Source organism: Rhinatrema bivittatum, chromosome 3 (genome assembly GCF_901001135.1).
Source record: "Rhinatrema bivittatum chromosome 3, aRhiBiv1.1, whole genome shotgun sequence".
NCBI lineage: Eukaryota > Metazoa > Chordata > Amphibia > Gymnophiona > Rhinatrematidae > Rhinatrema > Rhinatrema bivittatum.
The window spans coordinates 273,037,774-273,060,273 of NC_042617.1; the positions used below are offsets into that span (position 1 = coordinate 273,037,774).

At 46.7% G+C, this 22,500-nt stretch overlaps 1 protein-coding gene across 7 annotated transcripts in view; it reads right to left on the minus strand.

Moving 5' to 3' along the window:
- The window catches only part of KMT2D (lysine methyltransferase 2D), a 610,975-nt gene that overhangs the window by 223,573 nt on the left and 364,902 nt on the right, over positions 1-22,500 (minus strand). For all 7 annotated transcript variants that reach the window (XM_029594656.1, XM_029594657.1, XM_029594655.1 and 4 more), the window contains 4 exons: positions 14,056-14,204; positions 11,470-13,628; positions 10,604-10,727; positions 3,383-3,470 (listed from right to left, as the gene is read on the minus strand). In XM_029594656.1, the coding sequence (XP_029450516.1) occupies positions 3,383-3,470; positions 10,604-10,727; positions 11,470-13,628; positions 14,056-14,204 (2,520 nt within the window). The remainder of the gene's footprint in view (positions 1-3,382; positions 3,471-10,603; positions 10,728-11,469; positions 13,629-14,055; positions 14,205-22,500) is intronic.

A 22,500-nucleotide genomic window follows, 5' to 3' on the forward strand; every position in this document is an offset into this window, starting at 1 on the left:
GACTTAGATTCCTTTGCCTGAAATTGCTGGACCCAGTGTAAGCATGCTGTTTGCATAAAACTGCTGCACACCATAGCCCATATGCCCAACACCTCAAAAATCTTTTTCAAATGAACTTCTAACTTCTAGTCCTGAACATCTTTCAGTGCAGCTGACTCAGCCACAGGGATGGTGGTCTTCTTGTCACTGCCGACACAGAAGCATCCACCTTTGGAACATTAAAAGCTTGAGTGTCTCTGACAGCCATCGCTCCGCCAATCTTCAGGCCAGTCTCAGGAGTGTCCCACTTTCTGACCACAGACTTTCTCACAGACCTGTGAAAAGGAAAAGCCTTCGCTGGGCCCCTCAAGCTGTCCATGACCAGGTTCACACCTTCCTGTCAGACTCCTCTTGTGGGACCCTGATCCCTAGCTCCTTAAGAATCTGCAGAATAAAGGGCCACAGCTCCTCCTTACAGAAGAGATGCACCACCTTAGGGTCATCCTCTTCAGTTACAGTCACTTTTTCTAGAACTGACAAGTTGTGATCAGAACCCGTGCCAGGAGAGTAAACTGCCGGTGCAACAGATTCCTTAAAGTCCTCTCTAGGGTTATTTGGTTGAGCCCCCAGGACCCTCTGGATACTTGTGTTCCTTTCTTCTTTGAGAGTTTGGGTCTCTTCCTAGGTCGTGAATCTCTGCCAAGGTGTACCTCACACCTAGACCTCTTAAGCCCTGCTGCTTTTCTGGCTAAATAAGCCCTGTGTAGGAGCAGAACGATCTTGGAAGACAAGGCAGAGAAATCTTCAAAGTGCTCCCCCAGAAGGTCCTTGTCTGCCATAGAAGATATCTGCCTTTCCTCGGGGCTCTGTATGGCAGGTGATAATGAGATGGGGAATCCCCTGGCTCTCTAGAGGTCTCTGTTGCCACTGCCGCTGAAACCAAGATGGCTGCTATTTCCACGCTGATGGGAAGGAGATCAGTGGCAGCCCCCAACATTCCTGACACTTGCTTCGGCGGTTGTGCTGGTTTGGCAGCAGGAGTCTTCTCTCCCGAACCTCTTTCACCTCCAGACACGCAGTGGGAACCCAAGCTAGCGTGCAAAAGACGCGCACACGATTCCCCAGACGAATGGCAGCTGCTGCCACATGCCATCTTCCTTCTACCTGCAAGCCAGAGCCACATGGCAACAGAAGCTGCATGCCATGATGAACTCCCTCAACTGGGACCCCAGCCATCGGTGCTGCCCCGGCTCAGCTCTCAGTGCATGGCACTACCAAGTAACCTGTCCATCTTCCCACTCAGACCGCTACAGCAAAGTTTTTTGTTTAAAAAAAAAAACAACAACTGTGCACCAAAGAATTAAAAAAAAAAAAAGTTACTTCCCTGAAACTGGTGCTTCCCCAAAGCTGCAGGATTGTAGCAGGATTCAATGGACCTCCTTGGGGAAAGGGAACTGGACCACCAGCTATCAATCCCCATGGAGATAAGGATAGAGCCAATCTGAAGGGTTATTAACCCCTTGCTTGTCTACCTCAGACCAGGAGGGATGGTCCCACCAGGACCTAGCTAACTCCTAGGAGGAAAGCTAAAACTCCACTTTTTTTCTCTCTCTCTCCAGACTGCAAGTTTTATATCTCTTCCATCTTCTGGAGACAGAGAAATACTGAGAGACTACAGGTGGCATTTTAGGTTATTTGGCAATGTCAGTGAAACTTTTTTCTCTATCTGCTGGCAGGGAGGCAAAACCCAGAAGCCTGGACTGATCTGGATATGAACAGGAACTGAGGAGAATTGTATTTGATAATCTTAAGGAGGCCAAACAGGTGGATAAAGTGTGATAGACCGCAGGTTCTGCCCCTTCATCTGCTGGGGACAGAGAAATACTGAAGGGACGCTGGGTTATGCCTCCCTTCCATCTGCTGGAAGGGAGGCATAACCCAGCAGTCTGGACTGATCCGGGTACGTACAAGGAAGGTGATATTGCCCCTGTATAGCTCCCTGGTAAGACCTCACTTGGAATACTGTGTACAATTCTGGAGACCGCACCTTCTGGAGTCAGTCCAGAGGGTGTCTACTAAAATGGTCGTTCTAAAACATATGGGGCTAGACAAAGATCTAAATATGTATACCCCTAGAGGAAAGTCGAGATAGGAGAGATACAATAGAAACATTCAAATATCTCAAAAGTTTCCATGCAAAGGTGGTGAGCCTTTCTCAACAGAAAGGAGGCTCTAGAATGAGGGGTCATGAGAAGGTCAAAAGGGGTTAGACTCAGGAGTAATCTTAGAAAATATTTCTTTATAGAGAAGGTGGTGGATGCGTGAAATAGCCTCCCAGTGGAAGTGATGGAGACAAAAACAGTATCTGAATTCAAGAAAGCATGGTATAAATAGAGGAGATCTCTAAGGAAGTGATGAGAATTATAATGCTAAATTAATTAGATGGATGGGCCATATGGTCTTTCTGCCATCATGCTTCTAGATCCTGCCACTGCATCAGAAATAGTGTCACAGGAGGAGCCTGCAGCATTTAAAACTTGCTGCCCCTGCCCATTTTAACTTTGCTGCCAGAACAAAATGAGCCACTCCCTTCCCTTTACTGCTGCAGTCAGCAATCCTGCAAGCACTGAAGTCTCCCTTCCCCTCCAAATGTCTGAAGTTTCCAGTGCTGTCAATATGAGGTCCCAACCAGCACAGAATAGACACAAACAGGCTGCCTTGCAACTGCCTCTCTCTCTCACTGCTGCTGAAATTCAAGCTGTGGCAAAACAAAGGTTCTCTGCTTTTAAAAAAAAAAAAAAAGTTAAGAATTTTTTATAACCCCTTTGCTTACCTGCCAGGAAAAAGCCCTGAGAGGAGTAGCAGAGGGGAAAGCAGAGACAAAAAACAAAACATCTCTGAGCTCAACCAGGGCGCAAAGGTACCAGGGAGTTCTCTAGGATACACTCCAAAGGAGAACCCTGGGAGTTTGATCTACGGCCTGCTCAACCAGGGAAATAAGTGAACTAGTTGGCCCAGGAGAGATGAACTTCACTTCAATCAGGGTATTCTATCTGCAGACAGATGTCCTGGGAGCAGAAACCACTTCTCAACCACGAAAGGCTTATATCATCCCTAGGAACCTAACAATCCTGCAGTACCAGCCTAGCATGTATCAACATTTGCTGTAGACAGAAAATACTGGCTGATGGTGCTATACCATCTCTAATATCAGTGATGTCATTGCTTGGAAAAGCTATGCTGTCTCCATCTGCTGGCAGGGTGGCTTAAACTGGATGCTTCCACAGAATGTTAAATTTTTTCTGGCTTTCATCATCTCATTATGACTTATGTGCAAAGAAGTGACTTTAGTTTTCACAAGTAATTAGAGCCATTTCCTCAGTTCTCTCCCTGGTCTTCTCACCTGTGTACCACCAGCAGGAGTGTGGTTCTGTGCTTCGCTTGTTCCCGGAGCTCCTGTCAATCGCTGGGCCAGCAAGGACACCTGCTGCCTTTAAGCAAAAAAACAAAGACAAAGTATCATCGCCATAGCATCCTCACTCACAAGCATGTCTTGTCCCAGTGACAAATGGAGAAATTACTTAACTGATAAGCATCCCTTAGTGTAGACAGATTGACTTGGGACCAATGGGTTATGCTCCCCTGTCAGCAGATGGAGTAAGGCTGTAAAGCTGATGTCAGAGTATATATACCCCTGCCGTGAACTCAGCACTCCAGTATTCTCTTCAAAAGCTGCTGTGGACATACTAGTGAAAGGACTTGATTAAAAATATAATTAAAATTATGATTAAAAATGGATAACCATAACCGTACTCAACCAACCATAAACACTGAACTCCGGTAAGAACACAGGTATCCTAATCTAGGGACTGGATGAACACTTACCCGTAATCCCTTGGATTCCAGGCCCATTCCATGGAAGAACCCATGGTAGACATCAATCCGTTTACACTAAGGAAAACAAAGTTATCAGGTAAGTAATTTCTCCATTTCCTATAACGTAGCCAGATGGACTCAGGACCAATGGGATGTACAAAAGCTACTCCAGATTGGGGTGGGAGGCTGCCCGCGGTCCGATCAACACCACCCGTGCAAAGGTTGCGTCGTCTCGGGCCTGTACATCCAGGCAATATTACCTGAAGGTGAGCAAGGAGGACCACGTCGCCGCTCGACAGAAATCAACGGGCAACAGTAATTTAACTTTTGCCCATGAGACCACCTGAGTCCTAGTGGAATGAACTCTAACCTGAGAAGGTAATAGCTTCCCAGCCTCCACAAAGGCTCCCCGTGACCACCTCCTTAATCCAGCGAGCTATGGCAGCCTGCAAAGCTGGTTCGCCCTGCTTCCTTCCACTGTGAAGGACAAACAGGCAATTCATCTTCCAGATAGGTTCTGAGACTTCCAGATACCACACTAGGAGTCTCACGACATCTAGATGATGGAGGAGACTATATTCCTCCGCATCCTTGAGTTTATCTACGGATGGCAATGAAATGGACTGATTCAAATGAAACTCTAATACTACTTTGGGCAAGGATGGAACCATACATAGCTGTAACGTACCTGGAGTCATCCGGAGGAATGGCTCCTGGTACGACAATGCCTGCACTTCAGAGATGTGACGAGCTGAGCATATAGCCACCAGGAACACTGTTTTCAATGTCAAACACAAGGAAAGACTGTGTAGTGGTCAAAAGGAAGGACCTGCCAAAAAATCCAGTACTAAATTAAGAGTCCACAAGGGAACCGGCAACCGTAAGGGAGGTCGAAAGTGCTTCACTCCCTTCAGAAAACTGTTCACGTTAGGATGAGCTGACAGGGAGGCCCCATTCACATCACCCTTGAAACAGGAGAGAGCTGCTACCTGCACGTTCAAGGAGTTAAGGGCCAAACCTTTATTCAAGTTATCCTGCAAAAATTCCAGAATAACTGGGATTTTGACCATCTAAAGGAGGACACTGCGTTCTTCGCATCAAGCGTCAAATATTCTCCAGACCCGCACATATGCTAGGGTCGTGGAAAACTTCTGAGCGCGGAGTAAGGTGACAATTACTGCACAGAATAGCCATGCTTTATCAGGTGAGCCCTCTCAAGGGCCAGACCGTAAGACAGAATCGAGAAGGATCCACGAGGACAGATCCCTGCTGTAACAAATCCCCTGTTTGGTGGGAGGAGCAGGGGGTTCTCCACCAGGAGTCTCTGCATGTCCACATATCATGGACGTCTGGGCCAATCTACAGCTACTAGTAGGATTACTGCCCTATGATGTTCGATTCTGCGAATGACCCTGCCTAGTAGGGGCCACAGAGGGAAGGCATATAGCAACTCTTCTTCCAGCCAGATCTGGACGAGAGCGAGAGGGACAACGGACCTCTTCTGTGACTGAAGAATCGAATGACTTTCGCATTGTGAGATGCGGCCAGCAGGTTGATTGATGGGCGGCCCTAGCAATCTAATATCAGTTGAAATGCTTTGGTAGACAACCCCCACTCTCCTGGATCCTGACTCTCCCTGCTTAGAAAGTTTGCTCTGATGTTGTCTTTTCCTGCGATGTGGGAGGCTGAGATCATCTGTAGATGTACTTCTGCCCACTCCATAAGGAGGTCTATCTCCTGTGACACCTGTTGGCTCTTGGTTCTTCCCTGGCAGAGGTTGTAGGTTACTGTTGCATTGCCTGACATCACTCAGACACCTTGACCTGGAATCTGTGTCTGAACTGTAAACACACCACTGACTGCCCAGGCTTCTAGGCAATTGATGTTCCAGAGGGCCTCTTCTTCCGTCCAACGTCCCTGGGCAGTCAGCTCCTGACCGTGAGCTCCCCAGCCCCGGAGACTCACATCTACCATGAGAACCAGCCAGTTCGGGGAGGACAGGGACACGCCCCTACTCAGATGAGCTTCCTGCAACCACCACTGGAAGTGAGAACAGACTTCCTTCGTAAGTGGAGACAAACCGCATAGTCTTGAGACTGTGGGTTCCAACGTGATACAGAATGTAGAAGTGACGCATGTGTGCCCATGCCCATGATACTTCTTCCAGGGTTGCCGCCATCAAACCGAGGACTTGGAGATAGCTCCACACCGTCGGGCATACCGTGTTCACCAACTGATGATCAACTTCTGTATCCGTGTGGACAGAAGAAAGATCTTGCCCCGGCTGGTGTCGAACCGGATTCCCAGATAGTCCAAGGACTGGGAAGGCTTGAGGCTGCTCTTGGCCAGGTTTACTACCCAGCTAAATTCCTGTAACAAGGAGATCACCCTGTTGCTTACCAGGAGGCTCTCTTCCACGGACATGGCCCGGACCAAGTATAGGTGCACCAGGATCCCATCTTTCCTCAATGCTCTGCTACGACCACTATAATCTTGGAAAATGTTCTGGGGGTGGTGGCTAGGCCAAAGGGCAGCACACGAAACTGATAATGTCGACCCAGTATTGTAAAACGGAGGAAACTGTGATCTTGTCAGATTGGAATATGTAGGTAGGCCTCGCATACGTCCAGGGAGGTTAGGAACTCTCCTGAATGTACGGCTATTATCATGGAGCGTAAGATCTCCATGTGAAAATGAGTCACTCGCAGGTGACTTGGCACTCGAGGTCCAGATTTGGATGAAAAGAACCTGCCTGCTTGGGTACAACAAAACAAATGGAATAACGCCCTTATTTTCCTGGGGCGTATATATTGGGATCACAGCCCTCATCCTGAGGAGTCTTAGATGTGTAATTTCCACTGCCTGCTTCTTGTGCTGGGAGTGGCAAGGAGACATCATGAATACGTCCCGAGGAGTGCTGTGGAATTCCAGCGCATACCCTTCTCGTATGACTTCCAGTACCCATTTGTCCAACGTCATCTCGACTCACCATTGGTAAAAGAGAGACAGACGACCCCTATTCTCCACGTCCAGAAGGTAGGTCAGTAAAATTTCATTGGGGGGTTCGGGGTGAGCCTGATCCCGAACCTGCCCCTTTCTTGGGCTGCCGGATACAAAAGAACTGAGACCTCCCAAAGGGTCGAGATCTCTGAAATGTTGAATTTCTATAGGGGCAAAAACGCTGGGAACCCCTGGAATGACTCCTCATAAGCAAGGGGTGCTGGAACTGCTTCCTCTTATCTTCCGGTAACAGAGGAACTGGAGATTTGCACCATTTACTGACTAGCTTTTCCAGCTCACTCCTGAATAGGAGTGATCTTTTAAAGGGCATCTTTGTAAGATTAGGTGTGGAGGTTGCGTCAGCCGAACAATTCCGCAGCCATAGCTGCTGTCTGGCCGCCACCATTAAGGCCACTCCTCTTGCTGAAATACAGACTAAATCAGAGCCTGTATCTGCTAAAAATGCAGCAGTGGGTTCCATAACCACTCTGGAATTCACCCAGAGTCATCCATCTCCTGAGAGAGAAGCAGACACGAACAAGCCACCAGAGTGCAACAAGAAGCAATCTGTAAGGTCATTGCTACTGCGTCAAAGGCCTGTTGAGGATGGATTCAATTCGTCTATCATGTGCATCCTTTAAGGCCACTCCTCCCTCCACTGGGATAGTTGTTTGCTTAGAGACAGCACAGACCACTGCATCCACTTTAGGGAAATGCAAATGTTTTACCATCGGGTCCAGATGGTATAGAGCTTCCAACGCTTGGCTCCCTTTAACACTTGCTTCTGGGGCATCCCATTCCAGATCAGTCAACTCCTGGATGGCATCCATCACTAGAAAGTAGCTAGAAGCTTTCTGCAGGGAAATCAGAATGGGATTCTTCTTTGATTCAGTCATAGAATCCGCCCCAGGAACTCCCAGCATCTTCAGGGTTTGGGAAACCAGGGACTGCAATTTGTCTCTGTGAAAGAACCATAACATGGTCAGATACTGTTCCAACCCAGGGGGGGATTTCCCCATCTTCCAAGGAATCTGGGTCTTCCTCTTCGTCCTTGCCACCCGGGTCCCTACCAGGGATACACTTGGTAAGGAAAGGCATACCTCGGGGTCTGCCGGTAGGAATGGGAGAGGGAGGGGTCACTGGCTGAGGTTCCAAACTCCGGACAGGGGGCAAGCGAGGCAGCAGACTGCACCTGTATGAAGGCTTGTAGCCCCTGGAAAAACTCCACCTAAGAAAAGGCAGTCGGGTCCATGCCTAGTCTAGGAGGGTACTGGGGTGTGTCCAGCTGAAATTTCCCCTCCCACTGATGACCTATTCCTGGGTGTACTCAGATCTGGCGTACTGTCAATTAAGACTGTGACTGACCCATCCTCTGAATGGGAGGAGCCGGGCTTAGCAAAGTCCAGGGAGACCAACTCTCCCTGGGCTTCCTCACAGTGCTGACATAAGCAAGAATCCAGGTCAGACTGTGCAGCCCTAATACAACAAGTAGCGCAGAGAGAAAAGCACTTATGTTTCTTTGCTGCTAGAGCCACTGGCGACGGTAACTGCAAGTTCAGTTAAAATTGTATGCGCACAGATTTCAGGCGCCTAAGCGGGCCGCGAGACGCAAGCACAGCCTATGCGCCCGGCTTTACTTGTATTCTGTGCCTAGTAAGTTGTGTGTGTACACACACACACCGCTATGTGCACAGCCTGTGCATGGCGTTGTGCATTGAGCCGACATGCACTGCATGTACCGAAGCTCTATGACGGGTAATACAGGCACAAAAACATGCGCAAGATGGCACTGCCGCGGCCTACCACAAGGTGTGCTGACAGTCTAAAGTGGGACCTAGCCCACCGGGGCCGCTCAACCTGCTCGGAAGCCCACTTCCCCTTACCCTAATGGGATTGGGAACGATGTCGGTACGGTGCACTGAGCAAGGAGACTGGAGGAAGTCTTACTGAAACCCCTCCAATGTCTCTGAATTGGGAGGAAATCCTCTTATTTTTTTTACTGGGCTCAGTACTTTCCAGCTGAGTATAGAGATGGTCTCCAGCTACGGGGGAAGAGGGCTTTGCCAGTCAGCGCTGCACTCAGCTCCTTGCACCTGCTGCCTTTCAGCTGCTTCAGCAGCAAAGTCCACACCGGGAACCGGCTACTGGACCAAGGCACACCTCTTAGGAATCTCGGAAATCACCTCAGGAATTCTCAACTGGGGGAGGGACCATTCGGTATCATCGCAGGAGAGCAGGGCTCAATCTTTTCTCCAATTTAAAAGTAGAATTTCTTCTTCCAAAAGATATAGTGATCCCCATAGGGAAAGCATGTCCACATCTGCTGGAGACAGAGAAATACTGAAGGGCTGAGGTCACTGCAGGGGTGTATCTAGAGTGACGTCAGCTTTGAAACCTGACAGTCTCCATTGGCTGGCAGGGGAGCATAAACCCATTTGTCTTGAGTCCATCTGGCTACACTCTAGGAAAACAAGGTTTTTCAGTGGCACCTATCTGCAACTTCCAGAACAGATGTGCTCATTATCTTCAGCAATATAATTATATTTTATACACTGCTTTTTCACAGAAATGTATATTACAAATTCGTGCTGTGTCCATTCTACTGTCACTAGCTAATCCTTAGACCAGAGCTTTCCAAACTGTGTGTCGGGACACGTTAGTGTGTCGCCTGCAGTGTGCAGGTGTGTCGCGCAAGCCCGGTCAACTCTGATGCGAGTTTGGGCTTTTTTTTTCCTAGAGATTCACTTTTTTTTTTCAGTTTATGGGTTGCTTATTATTGGGTGATTTTTGCTGTCAATCGCGTTTTTTTGGGGGGCTTGGTGGGTGGAACGAGCCCAGCCATCCTTGCATTGGCTGCTGCTGCCGATGAGGCCTGGCCATGAGGAGTACTGACTGCAAGCAGCAGTGTCTGGTGATCATGGAAGGGAGTGAAGCACTTAACTGGCAACAATCAAAAAGACGAGGTACATGAGTGTGGGGGCCAGACATGTGCTGGGGGGAGAGAGATGAGTGAATGGGGGGCAAACGTGCTGGGGGGACAGACATGTGCTTGAGGGGGAGAGATATGAGTGTGTGGGGGCCAGACATGTGCTGGGGGGAGGAGAGAGATGAGTGTGTGGGGGACAGACAATTTGTTTTATTATTGTTTCTCATAAATTATAACAATAACATGAATCTTGGAATATATATTTTTAATATAAATTTAAGGTTTTCATGAGATAGGTTGTGTCGTGAAACATTTTATTTATGTATATATTTAAGGAAACATACATAAATTCTCGAAATATGTTTCGTTCGTTTAACCTTTAACCTCTGGTTTACTAGTAGACTGAATTACCGTGTCGTGAAATTATGTTTGTCTAAAAAGTGTGTCACCAACATGAAAAGTTTGGAAAGCTCTGCCTTAGACAATCCTTTAATGATGTGGCCTTGAAGTAGAGCATAGCTCAAACCTGGAGACAGGTTCCAATCCCACCACTATCAGGTTCCAATACATTCAAGTTCCTTATCTTTCCTCATATTCAACCTAAGACTGAAGGCTCTTTTGAATTAATTACTTGTAAAGTTCAGTAGAAATAAAATTACTATGATGATGCAAGGAAAAAAGCCAGTGTTTAAGTTTCATGATTTTCATTGTCAGCAGGTTATGTCCTCAAATTCAAATGAAAGATAGAAAGGCATAAAACAAAAGGGGCTTATTGTTAGAAGGAAACCTCAAATCATGACAATACTTTCCCTCAGTTCTTACCTGTTCATCCCTTGAGGGACTCCAATGCTTCCCTGAGCCATCACTTTCTTGATGCCTTTCAGTGCTACCATCTTAGCCTTGGCAATGGGGTCCATAATGTCCTCAGCAGCGAATTTATCTAGATCTAATAGAGTTAATGGCTTCTGTTAGCCCATGAAAACACTCCACAGGTCCCCAACCCATTTGCACTAGAACAAATTATCTCTGTGTCCCAATCCTCACTTTTAAGGAAGTGTCTCCCTGACTAACCGCCATGTTCTGGGATCCTTTCTGCTTTGAGCAGCAATGCATTCTCTGCATGTCATCATATCAGTGGTACCATGCAGCCATTAGCTGAAAAAGGAGGCATGATTACCAAATTAAAGCTGGGGTACTCAATTCCATAGTACTTATTTTTTTTGGATCCAACCTTTACAGCATTTGAGCATTTTCATTTAAGCAGCATTTACCACAGAACCAAAACCCTCAATGATGCATCTCTATATAATCAAATGGCATGCTGTATGTTCTATAGTGCCAATGCCCAATACTGCAGCTGCAGGAAACACGTGAGCCTACAACTGCCATCCAGAAGCTAAGCAATGGGGAATCTCAATTTTGTCTGTGGGTTGAAGCTGAAATTTTCTGAGCATTTGCAAACAGAGAATCTGGCGGAGACATACTAACAGAAAGACTGCCAAACATCCAAGAATTAAACCATCCCTTCCACCCCAAGGACATTCATCAAAAACCTTCCTAGTAGCTACACTCAAGCTGATTTATCGCCAGCTGAGCACATGTACCAGCCACACTACTGGCCTTTACCAGGAAATTAGAACACCCCACCACCACCACCACCAGTAACCAAGAAAACAATATTCTGACACCTGTATCTGGGAAGAAGCTGTTGGCAAGCTGCTGTTGCTGAACAAGTGGCTGAGGTTTCATCCCCAACGGTTGCTGCTGTTGCTGTACACCGACAATCTGCTTCGGAAGCAGACCCTGCTGCTGTGGCAGCACAGGCTGTGTTGTGTGCTGTGCTCCAACATTATGCCCCGGACTCTGGGCCACTGTTGAGTGTGGAGCCAGAATATGACCTGTCTGAGAACCAGCCAGTCTCTGCTGCTGCGGCAGGAGATGGGGAGTAGTTGTCAAGTTCTGCTGCCTTGCAGCAATCCCCAGTGGAAGCTGCTGTGGGGGCCCAACAAGATTTGATGATTGCCCATCATGGGGTGGTGGCTGTTGTTGCTGTTGTGTTTGGGGCATCTGGTGGGGCAGTCCTGAAGGATGAACCATCATGGAGTGCTGCTGGACTGGCTGTAGGTGTTGAACAGACATCAGCTGCTTCTTCTGCAGCTCCTTCTTCTCATGCTCCAAAAGATCTTCAATCAGGAGAGGAAGCTCACTAGCTACCAAAGAGCTTTCCATCTTATCCAAGTCATCACCTGAAGAGTGATGGGCACTGGGCAAATTTAGAGGACTCCCACCCAGATCAAACTTTTCCAGTGCTGGATTGCGTTGATTCATGAGGAGTTTCTGAGATAACACTCCACCAGAGGAAGAATATGAAAGTGCTGGGTGTCCTCTGTTCGTTAACTGTGCTGATCCATTTCTCACACTCCCCAAAGCGTCTGTGGTTCTGCTGTTAGTCAAATGGCTATCTCCAGAGGCCAGCAGACTACGACCTGCTTTTAACCCATGAGAGAGAGACATTTTATCTGCATTTTGAGCAGCTTCAGATTTGATGATGATGGGCTGCCTCTCAATATTGCTGGCTGAGAACTGACAGGTGGATAATTTTAAGCCATCATCCTCCAATTTTGGTTTTATGTCTGCTGAAATCACCACCACTTTGGTCTCCCTCGTGATACCTGGAACCTTTAAGCTCTTTTCAAAGTTGGGATTCGAAACTGGAGGACAGGAGCCAGAGGATAACGTCATCTCCTCCAGTCTGTGCTTAGTTTTGTTTCCCTGGCCCAACTGCATGCTCTCTTTGCCTTGTTCTGTCAGTACCTGGAAGCTCTGGACACAAGGGCCAGAAGGCTCCTTTTTCATTAAGGCCTCTCTCTCTGCTTTTTCATTGGCCGATTCCACCAGTCTGAGGTGTTCATTAAAGATATCTTTCTTATCTCCTGTGTCCAACTCAGGGTCAGTATATGCCAAGAGGTCAAACTCATCCCCATTGAGAAGATCATCAAGGTGAGGGTCATTGGTCTCAAGATTGTCAAGGTTACCAAGATCATCATCCCCTTTAGCAACATCAGGATCGAGGCTCAGGTTGGTGAGGTCGTCGTCATCTTCTAGGTCCTTATGAGAATCAAAGTCAACATCCAGGTCGGGTTCCACAGTATCCACACAAGGAAGCCTTGCACCAGTCATGCCAGGCTGAATCTTACTGGGGCCTGTGGCAGAGTTGGAAGCAGCAGAGTCTGCACCTTCCTTTAATCCCCCAGGGCAGGGGTTAGCATTTGAAGTGGAAAATGTGCGAGGAGCATGTTGGGGTGGCTGCTCTAACCCAGAAGTTAAGCATGCCATGTCCTTGGCATGAATGCGCTGGATGTTGCTTGCTTCAGGATTCTGTGGGGAAGATGGCAAAGCTGGAATCTTCTGGGGCTGGACAAGAGGATTTACAAGCCCAGTATTTTGTATGGGCATCACTTGAGTCCGAATACCCACAGTTTGTAGGCTCTGATTTTCCATGTTCGATATAAAGAAACGGGGTCTCGTCTGAAGATTCTGCTGAGAAAGAGGGATGCCTGTGGCCCCAGGGATTCCCTTCTGAGTGTTGTGACGGAGTTCTATGTAAGGGGCACCCATTGTACTTGAACCTGGAATCTGCTCGCTGGGTACTGCCATTCGAGAGGGAAGCCCCACTGTGCTGTTTGATGCCGGTCTACTCATGTCAACACCTAAGGGCTGCGGGAAGCGGGAGGGTGTAGGAGACCGCTGCTGCATATGCCATAAATGCTGCTGCTGCTGCTGCTGAGATCCCTGGAAGGCTCCTCGTGGGAAAAACATCTGAGGGCCTCCTATAGATTGCCTGGAACTGCAAGAATATGGAAATGAAAAGCAAAATGAAACTAAATTCCCTCTTCAATCTTATCCCACAACCATTAATAATTCTGACCACAAACTTTTCTAACAAGTCACTTGGAAAAGAGGCCAGAGCAACTCATGGGAGGTCAGAAGAGACAGCCTCCGTTCCAAAGAGGAGAATCCTATACATGGAAGGGGATGATGAAAGTACCCTTTCACACACACAATAAATCTGCTAATCACATTCCCTTCCCACACAGATCATGGGCTGCTCATCATAAACACATCTATTATGGGGTATACAAATCCTCTCCAACCAAAGTGACAATTTCCTTGATTTAGAGCATATTACATGTCCCACCCTGCCACTACTCCCCATATCTAAACAAAGGAACAAATTGTACATCAAACGGATCTAGTTAGCATCTTGTACCTACCTGACCCCAATATCCACACTAGAGGGCGTTGCTGAGGGAGGAGGTCTGGACAGTCTGCCATCCTGTGAAAATGCTGCCGGTGCCATTACTGGGCCTGCTAGCTTCCCACTTCCTGGGGGCAAGCTCATGTTCCCCAAGCTACTCTTGTCCTGCAAACAATATGAAGAAGAAAATGTGAATAAAGGGAAAATCTACTTCTGCCATGTCCAACTCATCAGTGGCTCAGTGATTGCTGGGCTCCAAGGACACAAGGACAAAGCTGGTCCAACCTCTAAATGTGCCTGCACTATGGCCACAGCCTACTTACTAAAAAGCTTTTCCCCAGCTTATCACACCACTGGACTCTACCATAAGGTGCTGCTGGCACAGATTCCTAGTCACTCTGCAGGGTCTCTTAGGTCCATGCCGGTGACACTCTCTCTTCAGGAATGTATTAAAAAAAAAACAAAAAACAAAGTAAAAGTGGAATACAGCTGTCTTTCCTTATCCCACCAGATCAGTCCAGACACATGGCTTTGCTCCCCTACCAGCAGATGGAGGAAGAGAACAACTGTTTTGATGCTGTCGCCCCCTATATGCTGGTGTGCCACTCACAGTTCTCCAGCAGATGGTAGAGGTACAATCCATTCAGCTGGAAGTCTCTCTGGACAAATTGTTCCCAGGAGGGTTTGCTCTTTGGCCTGTCCATCCAATTCTGATTGAATAAGGGTAAACAGAAAGGGGAGGGGTATGTGGATCTTTCTTTTGGCTTGATCCTGTGTCTTGAGAAGGGACTGAAAGCCAGCGGTACTACTTTCCTCTTTCTCCCCCTCCATCCTCCTTACTCTAATCCTGGTTCTTCTCCCGAGGCTGCTCTTGGGCAGAGGACAGTGCCTCGGGTGGGCAAGGAGCTAAGTCGATGATGAATCATTTCTGAGAGAAGTAGCTTTGCTCTCTCTTTCTTTTGTTTTTTCCTGGCTTCTGTGTGAGAAAGATTTTTTGGGGAAGAGAGGCTAAATAGAGTTAAAAATATTCTCTACTCATTCATCAGCTGTTTTTGTTTTGCTCCTGGTCCAAGAGCTTTTTTTTTTTCAGGCTCTGCATGTGTTTTTTTTAAGGCAGCATGGTCGCACCCACAGTGTGTGGGAAACACTGCCTCTCTTGTGGGAATTAGTGCAGGACTACTTCAGCAGCAGGTCTTTGCTGCAGCTTAATCAGGGTGGGAGGGGGGGGGGAAGGATTGTTAAGAAAATACCCCCTGCCAGAAGAGACCAACAAGAGCAGGTGTAGCAGCCTTATTAGATTCTAGTTCAGGCAGCAGTATTAGAAAAGGTTTTTTTTTCCTGAGCCTGTGATATCTGCTGTGGGGGGAAAACTCTGAGTCACCAGAGGTAAAAGGGATTTTTTGAAATCCTTGTCTGGGGACCTGGCTCATGTCTCTATGGCTCCTTTCTCTCCTGAATTTATGGTAGAACAATTTATCGTAAAACAACAGATGAAGCCAAGAAAAACTATTATACAGCAAGAATCCATCAATACCAGTTCAACCCGCGTGCCCTATTCCAATATGTCTCGAGCATAATTACCCCACCTATAAACATCAACCCAGACATCGAGGACGAAAACAAATGTGAGAAGCTAGCTACATACTTCCACGACAAGGTTGCTAATATCATGGCTCGCTTTACTTCTCCCTCTACACCAGTATCCCTACCGACCACCTACACCAAGATCACCTCAGCCACACTCTCAAATTTCGAAACTACAGCATCAGAAATTGAAGCGATCCTCAAAAAAATCAAACCAGCCATGCACCTGATTGATATCATGCCAACAAAAACACTCCTCTACATTCCTACAAGGATTGCCTCTCCCATTTCTAACATTATCAACAAATCTATATCGTCTGGTGTTTTCCCAACACAACTCAAGCACGCAATTATCAAGCCTACGCTCAAAAAATCTGACCTGGACCCCTCAGAACCTGCCAACTATCGTCCAGTCTCAAACCTCCCTTTCTTGTCCAAAATCATAGAGAAAGTCATCAACAAGCAACTCACTGACTTTCTAGACGAAAATCAATTACTATTCCCATCACAATATGGTTTTCGTAAGAACCATAGTACAGAAACCCTTCTAGTGTCTCTCAGATTCAATAATAAAAACCCTCAATACTGGTCATTCTTACTTACTGGCTCTTCTTGATATTTCTTCTGCATTTGACACTTTCAACCATAATACCCTCCTTTCCCGCCTCGCACAAACTGGCATCGCTGGCACTGCCCTACGCTGGCTCCAATTTTTTCTGAAGGACAGGACATACAGTGTCAAAATGGACTGCCATGTTTCGAAACCCAGAAAACTAGCACAAGGTGTTCCACAAGGATCCTCTCTTTCTTCCACACTTTTCAACATATACCTATCTCCTCTCTGTCGACTTCTGGTGAAACTGGATCTCCCACATTTCATATACGCAGATGATCTACAGATCCTCATCCCCATCAACGATTCCCTATCTAATGCTCTAAAAATTTGGGATATGGCTCTTGTAGAAATAAAAAAACTACTTACTGAGAACTTCCTAGCAATAAACACTACCAAGACAGAGCTCCTCATCATCTCACCACACAATAACATCTCCTTTAACCCTACTCTACATTCACCATCGGACTCCCTCAATTTACAGCAAGTCCGCAGCCTTGGCGTTATCATTGATAATCACTTCTCCTTAAAGAAATTCATCACGGCCACAATCAAAAACTGTTTCTTCAAGCTACATACTCTAAAAAGAATTAAACCGCTTCTACATCCACATGACTTCCGGACAGTGTTACAAGCTACAATATTGTCAAAACTGGACTACTGCAATGCCATACTACTAGGTCTCCCCAAAAACACAATACAACCATTACAGATGCTACAAAATGCTGCAGCACGCCTACTCACTAATTCTCACCGCCATGAACACATTACACCTGCTCTCATGTTCCTTCACTGGCTTCCTGTAGCATCTAGAATTTTATTCAAAGTTCTCTCCCTCATACATAAATCGATATATAACCAAGATATGCAATGGTTCTCCGATCATTTTATTTTCCGCACATCAAAGAGACCAATTAGAAAAATGCACCAAGCCAAACTCACCTCTTCTGCACTTAAACACATCAAGCACGTCGCTACAAGAGACCGCTCATTCACTATTGCTGGAACCAACATCTGGAACAAAATGCCCACAGACCTGTGTCTCGAACCCTGCCATAAGAAATTTAAGCAAAACCTCAAAACATGGCTGTTTGAACAAGCTTACACTCAATGATCTTCTCCTCTTCTGAAATGCCGATTACTTGTTCCTGTTCTCCCTGATCCATTGCCACACGCCTATTTTATCCTTCTTGCTGCTAAATTTGACTTTATTGGTCTCTGATCTACCGTTTATTATTAGTCTTTTATTTATTGTTGGTTTATTGTTTTGTTTTTTAATTTATTAGATATATATTATTTCCACTTTATTTCATATTGTGTGTAAAGCCTGTTGCTGAATTATTGTTTATTGTAAACCGAGGTGATGTTTTTTAACGTGCCGCGGTATATATAAAAAAAAAATAAATCACTAAATAAATAAATAAATAAATAAAATGGTGCTTATGGATCAAGTTTTTCCAGCAGGTGTTCCATTTCAATCCAATTTGGGTCTTACAGCTTCTTCAGTAGTCCCTAGTGTACCTTCTCAACCTGAGAAGGCCAGATGGAGTTGCACCCAGATCTGGAAGTGGTCTATGTGGTTTCAGAAGCATGTCTGTTGAGGCAGTTAGCTCCTGAAGAGTTCAGTGATCCATCTGGAAGATAGAGATCCCTGCTGCGGAGGGAGGCAATCTAAATGTATTTAAATTATTCAAGGGACAGGAGTTGCTGGCAATGATTAACTACTGGCAGAGCTGGGCACAGCCAAAAAATGTGTGGAGCCCACCAAGGAGGGAGAAGATCCTATTTTGAAGAGTCTCAGAGATCCAACTTTCCCTTTCCATAGAGTAGTGAAGGCCTTGGTTGCTAGGAAACTCTAGATGTGGGTCTGAAGGTGGGCAGAGCGATGACCAAGCTGTACCTCCTGCTGAGAAAGTGGAACAGTTGAAGATCCCTAAATTGGATGTCTTGGTTTCTGCAGGTATAAAGATGACCATGGAGGAAAGTACTGCTGGAAGCTGTATTCAATTCTGATGATTCAGAAGAAATGAAACAAATCACAGTGAAACTGGAAGATGTAAAAGCACATTGACAAACTAAAAAGTAGCAAAAATCGCCTGGACAAGATGGTATACACCCCAGAGTTCTGAAAGAACTCAAAACTGAAACTGTAGATCTGTTATTGGTAATTTGTAACCTATCATTGGGATCGTCCGTTGTGCCTGAAGATTGGAGGGTGGCCAATGTAACATCAGTCTTTAAAAAGGGCCCCAAGGCTGACCTGGGAAACTAAAGACTAGTAAATAAGTTCAGTGCCAAGAAAAATCATGAAAACTGGTCTAAAGAACAAAATCACAGAACATATAAAAAGACATTGTTTAATGGGATACAACTAGCTTGGATATACACAAGGGAAATCTTGCCTCACCGATCTGCTACATTTTTTGAAGGGTTTAATAAACATGTGGATAATGGTGAGCTGCTGATGTAGTGTATTTGGATTTTAAGGTGTTTGATAAAGTGCCCAATGAGAGACACCTGAGAAAATTAAAAAGTCATGGGATAGGAAGCAATGTCCTATTGTTGATTGCAAACTGGTTAAAAGACAGGAAACAGAGTAGGATGAGCAAGTTTGCTCACTGTAAACGGTGTTTTCCGTAGACAGCAGATGAATTAACAATGATGTCTGGGAACTTCCTCCATGCCATTAGGTGGCGGAGCTCTCAAAGATGAAACAGATCTTTGCCAGGGAGGAGCACCTGCTTGTATGATACCGCGCTGCTCCAAATTACCTCAATCCGTATCAAAGCAAGCCGAGATGCAAAGATGAGGAAAACTGTCCGGGGAGGCGAGAGGGTCATCATGGCTAATTCATCTGCTATCTACGGAAAACACAGTTTACGGTGAGCAAAGTTGCTCTTTTCCTGTAGATAAGCAGCATGAATTAGCCATGCTGTCTGGGAGTCCCCAGCTGAAGTATTGAGCACATATAGCTGATGATATGTGTCTATGATAATAAAAAAGAGGGAAAAAATGCGCTCAAGACAGGCAATAGGCGGACAGTTTTTATGATGTTGCTATTACTGTGTGCAGATGTGTTACCCGAGAATTGTGTTTTTCATGTGTGCGTCAGCTGTTGTCTGCCTGCGCAGCAGGAGGTGAGCAGATATAGCGAGGACCCTGGGGTTGTGTTGCAATGAGCCAGGATCGGTCCTTCATCACAGTACGGATGTGGAGTGTGTTATAAGTAGTGGACAGGGTCTGTGGATGCTGTCGGTAGCAGAAAGAAATGTAGCTCAAAAACCAGAACAAGAGCATGCAAGTGAAGACAGGGAGTCCTGGCATTCGGATTGAAGGAGACAGAGAGCTATAGGGCTCTGTAGTTAGGAGTGTGACATCGCTAAGAAGCGAGAGTTTGGTTACACCCAGCATAAGGAGCTTAAGCTTGGTTTGGTAGGCTCGAAGTTTTTGGGAAAAACAAGAAGGTGCTGGATTAGTTGATGTGTAAGCCAAAAAGTACTTGTGTAATGAAGGCGGGATGCGTACATAGCCTAACCATGTTATGGTGAAAGTGTAGATAGGGCAGTTAGGATGCTAGGACTTGTAGCTCGGTGATGCATCTGAAGAAGGTGAGGGTGACAAACATGTAGCTTCCAGGCGAGTAACATTGGATGACCAGTGTCTCGCAGTTCTCTTAATGGCAGCATGAATTTGCTCCAGCATCTTGTTTAAATGCCATGGAAATATATCTTTCGGGCCAGGACCGGCGACATAGGACTTTTGACATGAACCTGGAGGCGAGCGGGGCCCAAGAGATTGGTTCCAGATTGCAAGGAGAATGGTAGGGGTATGGTCCTGAGGCATGCCCGAAATGAAGCTGGTCAGAGGGTTCTGGCAAGGCAGATGGAGGAACTCCTCAAGATGCTCTGGTAGGCAGGTGAGAGGGTCTGTGCACTTCTCGTTCCACTTTGTCAATGCTGGTCTGAGACCAGAAGAATCCCAAGCTGAGGAGAAAAATCTCAGAGCTGGGATCTAAGCCGTGTAGTTTAGAGATGAGAAGCGGGTGGAGTAGGAGATAACTGTTTCGGTGAGGAAACAAGGGTTATTTTCACTGGGGTATCAGTCGGCGACCAATAACTGAATCAGGGAGGCGTACCACAATTGCAGGGCCTGACGAAAATGACAGTTCTCGTTATCTGCGATGTAGCACTGGACTGTGCGGGAAGGCTGTTTATGAGAGTAGACTTTCTTTCAGTCTATGAGGAATGCAACCTGTGATGGCCGGCGCGCAATGAGGCATTGCCTGCAAAAAAGGTCGAGTATACTGTTTTGCTTCATTGGGAAGAGGTTGAGATTCCAGTGCGAAAAGAAATTTTTTTTTATATGCCCTGAAGTTATTAATTATGGGAATGAAGCAAGGTGCAGGGAGATGGATCTGCTTCCTATTCATTCGAGGACTCCTACAGCCATTCTGACGGGTACTAGGAACCTGATCGATTTCTATTGATGAACTAGAATGTGGGAATCTGGTTGTCCTGGTGGACTAGCAGAACGTGTCCCCGGGTAGCATGCTCGAATGTCCGAAGAGCATGCGTTCGGAGATCCAGGCGATTCACATGTCACGCTGGTTTCCAAGCGGATGACAGATCTAGGCCTTTATGCACCACTTGATGAAAGGGTTCCTGATATTGATCAGGAAGTGTGTGAACGAGCTCTTGGACTTGTTTCCAAAGATCTCGTCGGTACTGGTTCATAAAAAGTTGATAAGCTGCAATCCGAGATACCAACATAGATCCCTGGAAAACTTTACGTCCTAAATTATCCATGAATCTGTTGTCCTTTCCTGGCGGTGTTGAGGAGTGAGTCTTTAACCTTTTTGCCTTTTTCTGGGCCAACTCCACTACCACAGATTGGTGAGGTAGTCGGGTCTTTTGGAATCCAGGAATTGGTTGGACTAAGTAGGTTTCATCTGACCTTTTGTTTACCGATGCAAGTGATCCAGGATGTTCCCATATTCGGTACATGAGTTCTTGTAGTACCTCATGCACTGGCACCGCCAAAATCTCCTTTGGAGGATCTACAAATTGTAGAACTTCCAGTGTTTTTTGCCTGGAATCCATTCTGCCTGCAACTGGAAAGGAATAGTTTCCGCCATTTCCTTTACAAAGTTGGAAAAGGATAAGTCTTCCGGAGGAGACTTCCTACGGTCCTCAGGAGGTGATGGTTCAGACAGCATGTCTTCTTCTGAGGAGAAATCTGTATTGGTATCTGTGCCTGTATCTCTTGGGGACCTCACTGGTTGTGGCCTAGTAGGTATCAACGGTGTCACTTTTGGTATTGGTGGAAGTAAAGGAGACCGTGGCTGATGAGGCCTAGGAACTCCTGAGGGTCCTGGAATAGGTTCATCCTCGATGTCTTGTGGTTTTTTCGATATGGCATCGAGTAAGGTGTCCAGTTTATTCATCAGAGGTTGAAAAATAGAAAACTCTGAGGGTGGCACCGATGGAGTCATCGGTGGAATCAATGCCGGCATCGGGCGCGGTACCAAAGGCATTGGTGGCGGAATCGATAGAGGTATCAGCATAGATGGTGATGGATCCGACGGCATCGGAGCTGGTGTCGATGGTGGCATTGGTGTCAATGGCTGGACTGGCACCGCATCAAGGAGCGCTTGTCAAACCGCTTGACGGATATATCCATCAAGTTCCGCCCGCATAGCTGATGGTATCAGAGCAGCTATGGGGGGAGGCGGTGATGGCGATAGCAATACCTCCTCAGAGCCCTGAGGAGGTATGGTGCCCTGCACCGGTATCGGTGGGGATCGCCCTAGTACCGTAGGCCTCGGAAACTCCGCGCTCATCCGAGCTCTCTTAGCGGAGGAGGCAGACTCCGTCGATGGCTCAGCGGGCACCGGTTTGATGGCGTGCTGGCATCGATGCCGATGCTTTTCCTTTTGCTTTTCACTGCCGGAGGTGGACGCCTTCGACGATGGCGAGGGGGAGGGCGTAGAAGCATCTCCGGCCTCACCTGGAAGTCGCCTTTTCAGAACTACTTGCCGTATCGATCCAGAAGGCGATGACTGGGCTGACGTCGATGCTGTTGGGAGCAGTTGAATTTTAAAGAGATGCTCCATTTTCTCCATCCAGAGCCGACGTCCTTTTGATGTCATCTCGGCGCACAAATTACAGGACCTGACGTTGTGTTTTTCGCCGAGGCAAAGCACACATTCCTGGTGCGGGTCCATTATGGACATATTTCTCGCACAATTCGGGCATTTTTTAAAAC